This window comes from Schistocerca piceifrons, chromosome X (assembly GCF_021461385.2).
Source record: "Schistocerca piceifrons isolate TAMUIC-IGC-003096 chromosome X, iqSchPice1.1, whole genome shotgun sequence".
NCBI classification, from domain to species: domain Eukaryota; kingdom Metazoa; phylum Arthropoda; class Insecta; order Orthoptera; family Acrididae; genus Schistocerca; species Schistocerca piceifrons.
Window position 1 is genome coordinate 272,525,551 of NC_060149.1, and position 17,371 is coordinate 272,542,921.

The 17,371-nt window shown below is 36.5% G+C and overlaps 1 protein-coding gene across 1 annotated transcript in view; it reads left to right on the forward strand.

Moving 5' to 3' along the window:
• LOC124721581 (26S proteasome non-ATPase regulatory subunit 5-like) overlaps nucleotides 1-17,371 on the forward strand; it is a 197,084-nt gene that overhangs the window by 57,091 nt on the left and 122,622 nt on the right. Inside the window, exon 4 of the mRNA XM_047246625.1 lies at nucleotides 12,895-13,147. Coding sequence (XP_047102581.1) covers nucleotides 12,895-13,147 — 253 coding nt within the window. The remainder of the gene's footprint in view (nucleotides 1-12,894; nucleotides 13,148-17,371) is intronic.

Genomic DNA, 17,371 nt, shown 5'->3' on the forward strand with positions numbered 1-17,371 from the left:
AAATCACTTAATAAAGGCGAGGCCTCCAATCAGATTGTATACCAGTCAGGTTACTCTCAGAGCATGCTGATAAAGAAGCTCCATATTTAACAATTATATACAACCACTTGCTCACAAAAAGATCCGTACCTAAAGACTGGAAAATTGCTCAAGTCACACCAATACCCAAAAGGGGAAGTAGGAGTAATCCGCTGAATTACAGACCTATATCACTAACGTAGATTTGCAGTAGGGTTTTGGAACATACACTGTATTCGAACATTATGAAATACCTCGAAGAAAACAATTTATTGACACATAGTCAGAATGGATTCAGAAAATATTGTTCTTGTGAAACAAAACTAGCTCTTTATACTCATGAAGTAATAAGTGCTATCGACAGGGGATGTCAAATTGATTCCATATTTTTAGATTTCCAGAAGGCTTTCGACACTGTTCCTCACAAGCGTCTTCTAACGAATCTGCGTGCCTACAGACTATCGCCTCAGTTGTGCGACTGGATTCGTGATTTCCTGTCAGAAAGGTCACAGTTAGTAGTAACAGACAGAAAGTCCTCGAGTAAAACAGAAGTAATATCCGGTGTTCCCCAAGGAAGTGTTATAGGCGCCCTATTGTTCCTGATCTATATTAACCACATAGGAGACAATCTGAGTAGCCATCTTAGATTGTTTGCAGATGATGCTGTCATTTACCATCGTGTAAAGTCATCATATGATCAAAACGACTTGCAAAATGATTTAGATAAGATATCTGTATGGTGCGAAAAGTGGCAGTTGACCCTGAATAAAGAAAAGTGTGAAGTTATTCACATGAGTACTAAAAGAAATCAGCTAAATTTCGATTACGCAATAAGGCACACAAACCTGGAGGCTGTAAATTCAGCTAAATGCTTAGGGATTACAATTATAAATAACCTAAATTGGAAAGATCACATAGATAATATTGTGGGTAGAGCAAACCAAAGATGGCAATTCAATGGCAGAACACTTAGAAGGTGCAACAGGTCTACTAAAGAGACTGCTTACACCACACTTGTCCACTCTATTCTGTAGTATTGCTGTGCGATGTGGGATCCGCATCAGGTGGAACTGACGGATGACGTCGGAAAAGTACAAAGAAGGGCAGCTCGTTTTGTATTATCACGAAATAGGGGAAATAGTGTCACAGACATGGTGTGTGAATTGGAGTGGCAATCATTAAAATAAAGGCGTTTTTTGTTGCAACGGGATCTTCTCATGAAATTTCAATCACCAGTTTTCTCCTCACATTGCGAAAACATTCTGTTGGCACCCACCTACATAAAGAGAAACGATCATCACAATAAAATAAGAGAAATCGGGGCTCGCACAGAAAAATTTAAGTGCTCGTTTTTTCTGCATGCCGTTTGAGAGTGGAACGGTAGAGGGACAGCTTGAAGGTGGTTCATTGCCAGGCACTTTATTGTGGATAGCAGAGTAATCACGTGGATGTAGATGTAAAACTATTTTGCAGTTAGAAACTCATTACAGCATGCTGTTTCTCATGCACCAACATAGTTACATTACACACTGCCATATTACATGTTACAATTTGGAGCCCTCTAGCAGCAGAGGGTTGCATCTTGCATCAGCAAAGCAGGAAAGTTGACCAAGTAATATGCGTGATAGGTAATACCTCAATGAATATTGAGAACAGAATAAAAAATTGGGAGACATTACTTTTCAGCATGCCCTCATCATATACTATTGTTGAGTATTTGTCCAAATGTAAAGTCAGTTCCATTCCAACTAGTATTGGATTCAGAAAAACTGCAATTTGATTGTGGTAGGTGGCCATAAAAAGGCAAGGGACACAATATACATTCCCATTGTTGGCAGCACAACGAAACCTGCTTGTCACTCCTATCCTCACATCATTGTAGTGCCCACCCTACTGAATTATTCAAATTAAATCTCCACGTGATCCTAGTTGCCAAAGCTTCATCTAATACAACCCATATATTAAGCTATTACACAGGGTGAGACTGCCACTTTAAACTGGTAATTGGGGACTTAAATGCCAAGGTTGGTATCAAAAAACAGGGTGATGTCTCAGTAGGCTGCCATGGAATCAATGAGAGGAATGAAAGGGGTGAAAGGCTAGTTCAATTTGCAGAAGAAAATAAATTATTCATCATGAACATCTTTTTTAAGAAACACCATAATAGGAAATGGATATGGAGAAGCCCAAACCATGAGACCCACAATGAAATAATTTTATCATCTCAAATCACACCAAAATAATTGAAGATGTTTCAGTTTTAAATCAATTTAATACTGGTAGCGACTAGAGAATAGTAAGAGCAAAAATAAACATTAATACTCAACAAGAATGAAGAAAACTAATATCACAGAAAAAAGAAATTGTAGATATGGATAAATTAAACGAAAGGAAAAAGATTTTCAGTATGCCCTTCGAGTGAGATTAGAAGAGTCAACAGAAGAAAATCTAGCTGAAATGATAATGGAAACTGCAAAACAAATAGGTGGACTGACAACAATTACTAAACAACGAGTAAAGTTAAGGGCGGAAACCAAAACTTTACTCGTAAAAAGACAAGAATGAAAATTAAAACTTCTTGTGACGAGATAGAATATTCAGAACTGTGTAAGTGTATAAGGAAGAATATGAGAGCCAACATACAAAAATACAATTAAAACACCATAAAATTATCATTAGAGAGTAAAAGGAGCTGCAAGAAAGCTAAACAAAAGCTTATGATTGCTAAAAACGAAATTGTAGCGATTGATAATGGGCACATAATGGAAAAGAAAGAAATTCTAAAGCATATAAAGAATTTCTATAGTAAATTATATGAAAGAACACATGAACCACTAGGAAAATCTTGTGCAGATGATGATGATGATGATGATGATGTAGTCCCCAAAATCATCCCCAAAGAAATAAGAAAAGCTATAAAAGAGATGCAGAATGGCAAAGCAGGGGATCATGATGGTCTGACAATTGACATACTCAACTTACAGGGGAGGAAACAGAGAAACATCTGGCTAAAGTCTTTACTTCAACATATAGAATGGCAGCATCCCAACCTGCTGGAACAAAGCAAACATAATCTTACTACATAAAAAGGGAAGTATTCATGATCTGAAGAACTACCGCCCCATTAGCTTACTTCCTGTTGTATTTAAAGTGTTCACTAAATTCCTGATACATCACATTAAAATGGTAGTGGAGACTGCGCAGCCCATAGAACAAGCTGGATTCTGTAGTAGTTTCAGTACAATTGACCATATAAACACACTGCGTGAGATAATTAGTCGAGCCAGTGAGTATGAAATGCCACTATGCATAGTCTTCATTGCCTTTGGAAGAGCATTTGATTGCCAGCCACACTGCAGTCGTACAAACACTGGCCGAGCAAGGAGTGGAAACAAAATATATAAACATACTGTGCAACATTTATGACACATCTGTAGCATCTATCAACATTGGAAAAAACAAGTGCGAATTTCCCATTGGAAAAGGAGTAAAGCAGGGCGATCCTGTATCCCCAAAGTTATTTATAGCAGTTCTCGACATGGCTATGTCCAAAATTATTTGGGACAACAGATGAATAAGGGTGAATGGTAAAAGGCTCACCAACCTGAGATTTGCGGACGATATAGTGGTCCTAGCTAGCAGTAAAATGGAAATGCAGTCCTCTTTTAGACTTAACAGATCGTTGTCAGGAAGTTGGACTTAAAATAAATCACTCTAAAACAAAGGTTATGCATAATAAGTGGTTGCTGCAGGACAAGTAACACTGAATGGCAACATCTTAACAATGCTACAGAATAGTTTTATCTGGGGCAATTAATTGAGACAAAAGGGGATTTGATACCTGAAATTTTTCGTCGAATTAAACTTGTTTGGAGGGCTTATGGAAGGAGTGCAACAGTTTTCAAATATAACATGCAAGTCTGCTTAAAGAAGACAGTTTTTGATCACTGTATCCTACCAGTTTTAACATAAGGGTGGAAAACTTGGACTTTAAATGAGTTTATCAAAAGGGAACTTAACTCTGCTCAGAGAACTATGGAAAGGTCAATGTTAGGTCACACTAAGAAAGATCGACAGAAAAGTGAAGACATACGAGCAATAACTGGAGTAAAAGATGTTATAGAACAGGTTAAGTCTTTAAAATGGCAGTGGGCAGGATATATTGCACGAACGAAGGATGGAAGATGGACAAAATCAGTTTTAGAGTGGAGTCCCAGAGAAAAATGAAGACCACCAGATCACTGGGATAAGGAACTCGGTGCAGTTGCGGGCTTCAACTGCAGAAGACAACAGCGGACAGAGATGCAGGCAAATACCCCTTAAAAACATATTTAATAACTTAGAGGCTACATCTTGTAAGGATTGAATTAGCTGAACAATAAATAAATAAATACAGTGTAAAAATGTCGACCTCAGAAACAGCAGTTTAATCTGGGGGGGGGGGGGGGGGGATGACAACTTGCCTTACAGTTGGGTAAGTAGGGGGGCACTTCTCATAAAGTATGAATCATCTTCCTTTAATATTCACATTCATTCAGTAGCACCTCTCTCTCTCTCTCTCTCTCTCTCTCTCTCGAAGACAAAGTGAACATAGAAGTACCACAGACATAAGCTTACAAGTGTTAAGTGTCATCTGACACATGTGATTCCTTCAATCAGATGCGGTCAGGTGATACTGAACATTTACAAGCTTATGTCTGTAATACTTGTATATTTACAATATTTTCTAGAGTCTACATTTACTCATGTTGTAGTGGTGCATACTGAGACTTGAACTACATTAGAGTATAAAGTTTCTGTTATGTCTCTAAAACCACCTGAACATTAGAATTCCTTCATACTTTTTAAAAGGCTGTTCTGTTCTGCAGTCCATGTTGATACTAATTTGACAGTAAGATCTTGATATCCTTCTGATTCCATGTTATTCTATATTGGCATTAACTCCACCAGTTACTTTTCCATACTTTTTTCATATTAAATGTAGAATTGGCATTTTTCTGAGGGATAAATGTAATTATTAACATGCCATGTTACATGACACAATATTTGCAATTACATTACTTCACATTTTAGGTACTTGCCAATTGAGAGGAACTTTTAATGATCTCCACTGACTGTATCTGTTCAAAGAAGGAAAAACTGAAAGGTGGAATGAATATGCACAGTTGTTAAATGATGGAAATTAACTTGAAGGCAGTATTATAGAAAGGAAGTAGATGAAGATGATACTGCGAGAATAATTTGACAGAGCTGAAGCCTAAGCTGAAACAGGGCTCTTGGAGTAGGCAACATTCCGTCATAACTGCTGTTATCCTAGGGAGAACCAACCGCAACTAAACTATTCCACTTGGTGTGCGAGATATAAAAACCACGGAAATACAATCAAACTTAAAGAGGAAAGAAATAATTCCAGATCTAAAGAAAGCAGCCACTGACAGGCGTAAATATTACTGAACTATCAGTTTAACAAGTCATTGTTGCAAAATATTGACACGAATCATTTATCGAAGAGTGGAAATGCGGGTAACAGCTGACGCTGTATAAGATCAGTTTGGTTTTTGGATAAATGTTGGAGCATGTGAGGCAACATTGACCCAAGGTGGGTTAAGGAAAGGGAGACATATGTTTATAGCATTTGTAGATTTGGGGAAAGCTTTTGACAATGTTGACTGGAATACACTCTTTGAGATTGTCTGGGTAGCAGGTGTGAAATACCGGAAGAGAAAGTTTTTTACACCTTGTATAGAAACCAGACAGGTGTTATAAGAGTCTAAGGTCATGAGAGGAAAGCTATAGTTGAGAAGGCGGTGAGATGGAATTTTATCCTGTCTCCAATGTTATTCAATCTATAAATCGAGTAAGCTGTGAATAAAAGAAAGGAGAAATTTGGAAAAGGAAGTAAAGTTCAGGGAGAAGAAATAAAAGCTTTTATGTTTGCTGATGACATTGTATTTCTGTCAGATGCAATGAAGGATTTATTAAGAGCATTTGAATGGAATGGGCAGTGTCTTGAAAGGCGAATATAAGATAAACATCAACAAAAGCAAAACTAGGATAATGGAACATGGAGTAAATCAGAAAATACTGAAGGAATCAGATTAGATGAGTTTTGCAATTTGAGCTATAAAATAACTGATGATGGCTGAAGTAGAGAGGATATAAAATGTAAACTGGTGACAACAAGAAAGGCGTTTCTGAAGAAGAGAGATTTGTTAACATTGAATATATTAAGTTTCAGGGTGTCTTTTCTGAAGGCATTTGCCTGGAAGTATTTGTATGGAAGAGAAACATGGACGATAAACAGTTTAGACAAGAAGAGAACACAAGCTTTTAAATGTGGTGCTACATAAGAATGCTGAAGATTGGATGGGTTGATCATGTAACAAATGAGGAGATACTGAATAGAATTGCGGAGAAAAGAAATTTGTGGCATAACTTGACTAAAAGAAGACATCGGTTGATAGATCACGTTCTGAGACATTGAAATTATCAATTTAATGTTGGAGGGAGGTGTGGGGGATTGGAGATGGGGCATAAAAACTGTAGAGGGAGACCAAGAGACGAATCCAGTAAGCAGGTTCAGAAGGATATAAGTTGCAGTAGCTATTTGGAGTTGAAGAGGCTTGCGCAGGATAAAGTAACGTGGAGAGCTCATCACACCACTGTTTTGACTGAAGACAACTTTTTCCTTAGTTGTCAATAGTATCCAGTCATAGTAAGTGCCTACTCTAACAACCCTACCACAACAAAGGTCAAAAATTAATTAAGATTGTAGTGTTGCTCACGCTGCTAAATATTGCATTTTCGGGCAACAACAAAGTTATATTATGTGGCAGGTGTCATTAAGGCACAGTTAATAAAGTCATTTCTTGAAATAATGGATAGACTAGGCACTCATCTTTTTGTGTTTCCCACCCTGGTCTCGTTGTGAACTCATGGCTCAATCGTCGAAAATCTAGGTAGTGATGATTCCCAGCTCGGATGCAAAGAGGCCTAGGTGTTATTCTGCGATATTCAAAAGTTTTATAGATGTGTTTCATAAACCATCTTGAAGATTGAACTTTTGCAGGTTAGGACAATGGTGATGTAAAAAAGTAATCAGCACTCCGAATTTAAGTTACACTTATTTTTTATTACTTTTGTTGCAATATCACGTAACTCATTCCAAAACATCACTTCACAATAGAAAACATACTTGAAAATATCTTCCTCACTGTTAAAGATTGCATCAGCATCGAAGCATACTAGTGTTGAGTTTGTATCTGTTCTTGGGCGCCATGACCGACCTCATTTGAACTCTTCTGTCAAGAGAGTTAATTTGGAGCTGGAACGGCTGCTCATGTCGGGTGCGGGGTCACACATTGGTGTGGTTCATGTTGATTCTCTCAGTAGGTGGGATTATACTAGGCATGGCCTTCACCTCAACAGGAAGGGGAAGGGTAAATTGGCTGGGGAAATAGCAGGAAAGTTAAAGGGGGGAGGCACTGTCATGAGTGGTAAAATACCAGTGGTTATAGGATTCAGAAAAGACCCTTTTTTAGGGTAGGGAGGACAGAAAGAAAGCAAATTTTAAGAGAGGTTAGAACTGAGACAAACCTTCAGTTTGAAAAAGAAATCAAAAAACATAATTCCAGCTTATTACATCAGCATAAACAGCCATTGGTTAAGAATTTTCAACTGTCAGCAGATATTTTAACTCCACCCAATTTTAACTCAGACAATGTGAAATGTCAGCTATCTTTATTGCATCAAAATATTCGAGGACTGAGAAATAAAATTAATGAATTAACTATATGCATAGATGAATTAGAGTCTTCAAACCCAGCTGACATAATCTGCCTCTCTGAACATCATGTGACCACTGGTATAGAACTTTTAAGTGTTACAGGGTTTAGGTTAGCATCTCACTTTTGTAGATCAGAAATGGAGAAAGGAGGAGTTGCCACATTCATCAGGAACTGTCATAAATTTAAGAACATAGACATTCATAAATTTTGCCTAGAACAGCATATGGAAGCATGTGCAACAGAATTAGATTTTCACAAAAAATCTTTCATAATATTAAGTGTATATCGAGCACCTGCAGGTAACTTTAATCTGTTTGTAAACCACCTTGAAGCTGTACTGGCCCATTTAATAACCAAAAACAAAGAAATAGTGGTTGCTGGTGATTTCAATGTAGATTTCCTTAAAGACTCTCCGAATAAGAACTTATTTGAGTTAGTAACACTATCATTCAACTTAATTCCCACAGTAAAGTTCCCCACTAGGATAGCCACTTGCTCACAAACAGCCATTGATAATATCTTTATAGAAAAGTCCAATGAACAAAATTATATTACAAAACCAATAGCCAATGGCCTCTCAGACCATGACATGCAGTTCCTTCTGTTAAATGTTAATACTGAACAGGATATAAAATCTGTTAAATCTGAGCTCAAGAGGGTAATCAGTAAGCCAAAAATTGATTATTTTAGGACACTCCTCAGAGACATTCACTGGACTGATGTTTACAGTGCTCATGGCATGAATGAAAAATATAACATTTTTGCTAATAAAGTGCTTACCTTATTTGAACACTGCTTTCCCCCAAAACTTACCAAGGTTAGAGGAAAATCTACAAAGAAGCCATGGATTACTCGAGGAATAAGGGTATCTTGTAAAACAAAAAGAAAACTGTATCTGTCAATCCGAAACATTTCCAATGTTGATGCTATAGCACATTATAAGAAATACTGCAAAATATTAAAGACTGTAATATGGATGTCAAAGCAAATATATTACAAGGAAAAGATAGTCATATCAGATAACAAAATAAAGACAATATGGGATATAGTGAAGGAGGAGACCGGTAGGACCAGACATGAAGAGGAACAAATAGCATTAAGAGTAAATGATACATTGGTGACAGATGTGTATAGTGTTGCAGAACTTTTTAACAAACATTTTATAACTGTTACTGAAAAGATGGGGTTGTCAGGTTCGGTAGATGCTGCTATGGATTACCTTAGACCAGACATTTCAAGTAATTTCCATAATATGAATTTGACCCTCACTACCCCAACAGAAATATGTCCATCATAAAATCTTTAAAATCAAAAACATCTAGTGGGTATGATGAAATATCAACAAAGTTAATTAAAGAATGTGATTCTGAGCTAAGTAACATATTAAGCGATCTGTGTAACCAGTCGTTTATCAGTGGAATATTTCCTGAATGGCTGAAATATGCTGAAGTTAAGCCACTGTTTAAGAAGGGAGATAAAGAAATAGCATCAAATTTCCGTCCAATTTCACTGTTACCAGCATTCTCAAAAATTTTCGAAAAAGTAATGTACCGTCGTCTTTATAACCATCTTATCTCAAATAACATACTGTCAAAGTCACAGTTTGGATTTCTAAAAGGTTCTGATATTGAGAAGGCTATCTTCACTTACAGTGAAAATGTGCTTAATTCATTAGACAAAAAATTGCAGGCAACTGGTATATTTTGTGATCTATCAAAGGCATTTGACTGTGTAAATCACAATATCCTTTTAAGTAAACTAGAATATTATAGTGTAACAGGAAATGCTGCAAAATGGTTCAAATCTTATATCTCTGGCAGGAAACAAAGGGTGTTATTAGGAAAGAGCTTGATACATGTCTATCAGGCATCATCCAACTGGGAACTAATTACATGTGGGGTCCCACAAGGTTCCATTTTGGGGCCCTTACTTTTTCTTGTGTGTATCAATGACCTTTCATCAGTAACATTACCAGATGCCAAGTTTGTTTTGTTTGCCGATGATACAAACATTGCAATAAATAGCAAATCAAGTGTAGTCTTAGAAAGATCAGCCAATAAAATATTTGTGGACATTAATCACTGGTTCCTAGCCAATTCTTTGTCACTAAACTTTGAAAAAACACACTACATGCAGTTCAGAACTTGTAAGGGGTGTCCCAAGAGTATATGTCTAACATATGATGACAAGAAGATAGAAGAAGTGGACAGTGTTAAATTCTTGGGATTACAGCTTGATAATAAATTCAATTGGGAGGAGCACACCACAGAACTGCTGAAGCGTCTTAACAAATCTCTGTTTGCAATGCGAATTTTGTCAGACGTAGGGGATATAAAAATGAAAAAGCTGGCATACTATGCTTACTTTCATTCCATAATGTCATATGGGATTATTTTTTGGGGTAATTCATCAAGCCAAGCTAATATGTGGTGTGAACTCAAGAACATCCTGCAGAAGCCTGTTTAGGGAACTAGGGATACTAACTACAGCTTCCCAGTGTATTTATTCCTTAATGAAATTTGTCATTAAAAATATATCACTTTTTCAAACCAACAGCTCAATTCATGGAATCAATACTAGAAATAAGAATAATCTTCACAAGAATTTAAAGTCACTTAGTCTTGTACAAAAAGGTGTGCATTATTCAGGAACACACATTTTCAATAACTTGCCAGCAGCCATAAAAAGCTTAACAACCAATGAAATTCAGTTTAAGAGAAGCCTAAAGGATTTATTGGTGGCCAACTCCTTCTACTCCATTGATGAATTTCTTAGTAAAACCAACTGATTTGTATATAAGTACAACATAACTTCTGCACAATTTCAGTGCAGTAATGTGTTCACTGAAAATGTGTGTGTGTGTGTGTGTGTGTGTGTGTGTGTGTGTGTGTGTGTGTGTAAGTATAATCTAACTTCTGCACCATTTCAGTGCAGTAATGTGTTCATTGTAAATAAGTATTACAGTAGTTGTATTACATGTTTATTACCTTATAAATAAATAAAAAACGTTTTTTATTTTAAATTCAGTGCATTAGTATTTGTAAAATGACTCTTAGTGTTCATTAAAAATGATGATCATTCCACTTGGGACCTGTGGAATGGTACATTAGCTTATTTGTTTTAGTTGTAAATATTTGTCATGTATTGTTGTTTTTCTGACATGTTCCACATCCAGGAGGACCTCCTCACTACGGATCAATTGGAATGAAAGTAAATCTAATCTAATCTAATCTAATTTCATAAACTGACTACAATTTGCGTCTTTTTAACATGACGAGTAAAGCTAATAACCGCTTACACGCCCAAAAATCAGAGTTACAAGTACATCAAAGATCATAGTGACAAAAGAAATAATACACATAAGAATAATATCATTGCAATATATACATATCGATGTATCGAAGTACCTCTACATTAATGAAATCAAATCTGAATGTTGTCACAGAAATATGTTAACTATTTTACAGAAACACAGTAGAATATTGCTGGTATCGAGAGATTGAGGTGAGGTGCCGGAATGGTTACATAATTCAAGTACCATTACACTACCCAATGAACGTTGCTGCTGCTATATTAGATATGAATGACAGTCATTCGGTATCATATTTGGCACACTAAATGGGTCTTAAATTAAATATTACAAAGTCATAAATCATCTTTACATCACAATGAAAGTTTCTCAGCTAACAGTTTTGTGAAATTATTCCTGCTATGTTCCACGACGATACCCATTTATCCGTTAAAAGTAATAAGATTTTGGCATAATCTTGCACGAACATCTAAATTGGGAAGAATAAACTGTCACAGCATGGAGGAAGTCACTCTTGCATATATGCAGTTCAAAAATTTATAAAAAATGTTGTGACCTTCACTAAAATGAAACTAATCCTGCCAAATTTACTGTGACGTATTTCAACGTGACTCAAATTGTGAAAACTCCAGATGCTAGCTAGCTAGCGGTGAATGCTTGTGTAAAATACACGCGTAGCAGAATGTCAGTCTTTCTGATGCTCAGTTAGAGTGAATTCAAACAGATAGGCGATATTGATTTTCACAGTCTCTGTTTGCATCGTCATTTTCATAATTTCTCATGTTATCTTTCCTCACATATCAAATACCTATCGTCATTCCATAACTACAATACAAGATCTGATACTTGCAGCATCTTGGCTGTAGCTATCCATTACAGTAAACCTTCCACCATTTCATCCATATTAGTCAACAAACTACCCAGTAATCTCTGTCCAATTGAAAACTACCTTTCTTTTGTCTAGCAGTGAACCATCATATCTGTCACAACGTGAATGCCACCCATGCTCTCCTCACCTCTCTATGTTTCTATTTTCTTTCTTATGTCTCATCTGCTAACTTTACGATATTGTTTCTCACTTTTCCATGAACCATTAGACTAACTGAGATTTGGTTCCTTCTGCACTGATGCCATGCATTTCTGTTAGTGTGTCAGTACTCACATTTGACATTATCATAATGAGGATATTATTCAACATAGTGTTAATAATATCAATATTACCTACATATCATATATTTATTAAAATAGTTTCTTGTTGTTGTTGTTGTTGTTGTTGTTGCATACAACTCTTGTACTATGTATATTGTAATGTTAGCACACTATCTGATTGGATGTAAGAGGCTGCCTCAAGGCTATATTCTTGCCAAGTGAAATAAATAACAATTCCCTCCCTCCCCCCTCTCCCCCACCCACCATCCCCTCCCCCCTTCCCTCTAATCATGTCTCTCTCATTGTCCTGTGCCCAGTTATCACTCTGCCCCTGTTCCTTTCTCCTTTATTAACACGTCACATCATTGCTCAGTGTTCCGTAGACAATCACACTTATCCTTCGACACAGGAAATTCTTCATATCTACTGTGCCACTTTATTTTGTACTTTCACAGGAAGTTAATTAACACTGTTACATAGTAACTCATCTGCTCTTTCCCATGTGTTTTTTCCTCAATACTTCTTACATTGCCTTTCAGTTGTGTAGTAACTGATCTTGAAGAGTTGTAGATTTTAGCAGAATAATAATTACACTTTGTTTTATCCTATATAATTATGTTCTAACCTCAGGTGATCGTGGGAATTGCTTTAACATCTGAAGAAGGTTTCGTGGAGTGTGTAATGTGTGGTCTATTACCAGAACTGATCACTGAAGTTAAACAAGAGGATCCCCTGATGCAATTAAATGCATTAGACCTCATCGGAAAACTTGCTGAAACAAGTTATGGATTTAAATACCTTGAAACTGAAGGAGTTATAATATACATTTGTTCTAAATTTACGCAAATGTACACTGATCCATCACTTTCTTTGTTGTTGCCAGGTAAGATCATCATATATAACTACATTTGCAACACATAATGTCTGCTCATAAATACAAAGTGAACTTGTATCCAAGATCATTAAAGTACAGTGAGAAACAAGTGAAAAATACAAAATTGGTGGGTTTGAATGTGCATCAACTTTGGTTGAGCATCTAAAATTATAAAAGCTGCAGGATCAAAATGGTGTGTTCTTTTTGGACATGTCCAAAAGAACAGACACCACATATAAAATTAATTGGTCATAATAAGCAACAGTATACAAACATAAAATTGTGAGTTAACTAGTTCTGAAATTTTGCATTCCAGTCATCATTCAGTATTCATATTTTTCATAAACATTACAACAGTTAATAGCACATTCAAAGTAAACTACTTCAGGAAGATTATTCTGTATCAGTCATGTTTAACTGGTATTCAGTTTTACCCATCAATTTTGAGTTGTCATGAGAAATTTTCAGTACCATATTGTGTGAGCTCCTGTGCTTTCTTGTGTGATTCTGTACTACTGGCTAGTAAATTTTACAAACTGGAAATTCTTTTCTTTGTATAGTGACAAACAAGTAATGTATGAAGGGAATATTTGTTGCTTCCTGTCTACATTTTAAAGATTGTTAGTGTTGTTTTCAGTTATGATGGTATTACGTATTCTGGATGCTCTTTGGTTTTGTGATTTGGAAATTTGTTTAAACAGTTCACCAGTTTTACTCAACTGTAGTGAGAATGAAAAATGTTTCATATTTGTATAGTGTTCTGAATGACTGTGAAGCCATGCCTCGATCACTTTTGCATATTGTGGCAAAATGCTTTGTTTCTTTCTGACAGTGTCTTAGACTTTTCCTCTTGTTTATGAGTATCTGCAAAAAATATAAATGAAGCACCATTGCACATATATATTGATAAGGTATCAAAAAGAAACCTAAGTAAAGAAAGAACAGATAATACATTGTAGCAAAGTGTGTACAGCCTAGGACTTCTGCCCTGTCGGTTACATAGTTTCCCTATCAACTCAGTGAATGGGGTAATTCGACAAGGCTCATCACAGATGTCATCTGATCATATATCGAATATCTGAGCCACAATTGCACACTGGATGAAAGAAACAAAATCTCATTAAATTTCACAATTCTTGTGGGACTGGCCTGATTATGGTTCAAATAGTCCACTAGAAAGTATGAACATTAGTGCCATGTAAGTGATGCCGTGAATCCGGAAATACCCTCGAAAGATTAAAGGTAACAATGTTCAGGTGGTACCACGTACTCTGAAATATTCACAGAAAATTGTTGGGTGGTTTGTTCCTATGAGCCAGGACTGGGTGTAAAAAGTGAATTGCCACCACAACTTTGTCTTCCGCCTCTTAATTGATTTTCACTCACACCATAAGTCCATCCCACAACATGTAGGAACTTAAAAACTTCTCATTTGTGATAAACACAAATTCCGTCTCAAAATTCGGATTTGTGAGATGAATGCTATTTCACAGCAAATTGTATCCAGATGAGGTATTTCATCAGGGATAGTTTGAAGTAGCTTTATTTTCTGCATATAATATACGAAAGAGTAACTGATTTTACTGATATTGCACATCTGGTGAAGCTCAGCTTGGAAAGAGGATGTACATAAGAATGTGTTTGCAAAATAAAGAGCACACCCACGCACAAATGGAATACTGTATCAGTGCTCTCATAAGTTACACTCTGGTCCCATGTCGAACAATGGTAAAAGATTCATGCAACATATGGCAATGCAGGATTCGACTATGGCGCTAAACGTCTTAGAACAAAGAAATGCTTACATTTGTCTGCTGGTCAAAGTTGGTATTACAGAAAATTGTGGACACTGTAACACGGCAGTTTTAGGTTTTGGATGTCTTTTGAACTATGGTTACATATGATACTGGTAGAATTTGGATCTGAACTACCTTGTTTATGCCACAGCTGACCTCAGCAAGTGATTGTGAGATAGCTGTTACCATATGCTTTGTGCACAGCACTTTACTTTCTGTTGTATCTAGCTCACTATTTTCTTTTCTTTGAAATGAGTGATGAGACTAACCCTGGTCCATCACAGGGTTAGAGTACGACTCTCATGACACCAGAAGGGATCAGCAACTCATGTGAATTCTCCTTTTGCAGAACAATGGAACATTGTTGTAGGCTGGCTGACCTGTAAGAGGGAAGCAGGGCTTCCCCCCCCCCCCCCCCCCCCCCCCCCCCTCCTACTCCTCAATTATCGGGCATTCGAAGTTGTCATTTATTTACATTCACAACTGCCTGCTACGTTATTTGCACTGTAGTGACCACACAGAGAGTATTCCTGTAAGGAGTTATTTTCAGTTGTACTTCCACTTTCACTCTACATTGTCAGTACAATCCATGGTGTTGTCAAAATACGGATCTCACAGCTCACAAAAGGGCTCTGTAATATGCTAATCAGGGCTAATATACTACAGATTTGAAATCAGCCTTCCGCAGATATTGTAATTATTGAACTTTGGGGGGGGGGGGGAGAGAGAGAGAGAGAGAGAGAGAGAGAGAGAGAGAGAGAGAGAGAGAGAGAGAGAGAGAGAGACCTTAAATCAGAAAGCACTGTGTTCACTGGTGAGAAAATGCTGCTGCTTCTCAACAGAAACAATAATTTGGTGGCAGCTAAAGCAAAGACTGTTCTGGAGGAATACTGTTGAAGTTTTTGCAGCAGCAAATATTCCACTCAAAAATCTTTAATAGAGAATAAAACCTGTTTATTCTCTTTCATTGTTATTTTATCTCCAATTACTGTTTTACTTTCTAATCTTCAGGCTTACAGCGTGGCAAACTTTCAGATTTTTTGCATCTAATCATTTAGAAAAAAGGATGCTGATTTTGCAAAAAATAGATGCTACATTTTTAGGTTCCTATTTTAATAAGCACCTGTGTCTCTTGGCAAACATGATGATGCATGTTACCACTGAGGCATATCAAATAAAGTTACTGCTTTGGCTATTAGCAAGGGAATACATCTTTTCAGCTGATATGGCGGCAGAAGGTACTGTTAATTATTTAACTTGTTAACTAAAACAAAACACAAAGATTATGTAGTGACATAGTGCAAGAATGCTAATCAGAATTCATGCATTCTGTTATTCTAAAATTGGTCTGCAATGTAGGACATTTTAATCCAACCACATATATTAATATTGGCTTTTTTCCCTATGATTTTGTAATAAATAGTTGAAACAGACATGGTGTCTATGACGAAATGCCAGCTTGCATATGATTTTTGTCATCCAGCTAGAAGGAAGTGGGTACTGCTATTCTCATTATTTTCAGAACCAAAGAAATCGATGCACAAGCCACATTTGTGAAGGGTGCTGATTTCTTACCTCTAGATTCTTTTTATGTTATAATTTCTGTTTTGTTGGAAATTCACACAAAAGTGACCCTTGTAGGAGATTGTATTTAGATATTCATTCAAAGGTGCTCTTAGGCTCATATTTGGAGATATTATTTAAAAACTATTCATTTTAAGTGTTGTGGAGAAAACCTAAAAATGAGTGAGTGAGTGAGTGAGAGTGTCTCCTTTTATGCTAAGTTGTATGCTGAAAATTCTAGAATACATCAATATATCTTTAAGCAAGAAGTTTTAGTGCCTTGTAATTTCCAGTTTTTATATATTTTGCTATGGCTTTAAAGAAACAAGGCCACACGGTTCCTCCTTTAGAAAAAAAAAACACATTTATTTGGAACAGTTACACAACCATGTCTAGTATTAGGATGTATTAGGACGGTCGTCGTAAAAATCCAGTCATTGTCTCAAGACTAGTTTTGTTGAGTGGAGGATACATGTGGCAGATATAAACATCACAAAGTAGCTCCCATCTTCTCTTTAGACACGCGGTTAAAACAGACTGCCACAATACTTGTCTTTAGACATACATTTAAAACTGACTGCCACAATACTTGTGGACCATAGCTAATGTAGAAAAGGACATTTCAGTTGTCATTAGAGTGAACAGCAGAAAGCTGTGTTAATGAGTAATATTTATGCATTATAAGTCATTGACCATCTCTCTGAACTACAAGCATTTACAGAAACAACATATGTACCAACTGAAATAATTATTCTGTGTCTGCATGGCTGTGTGGTTCCATGGCATGTGAGATTACACTCTCAGGCGAATCTTCCTGGCAGATTTAAGACTGTGTGTTGGACCGAAACTCGAACCTTGAATCATGACTTTAGCA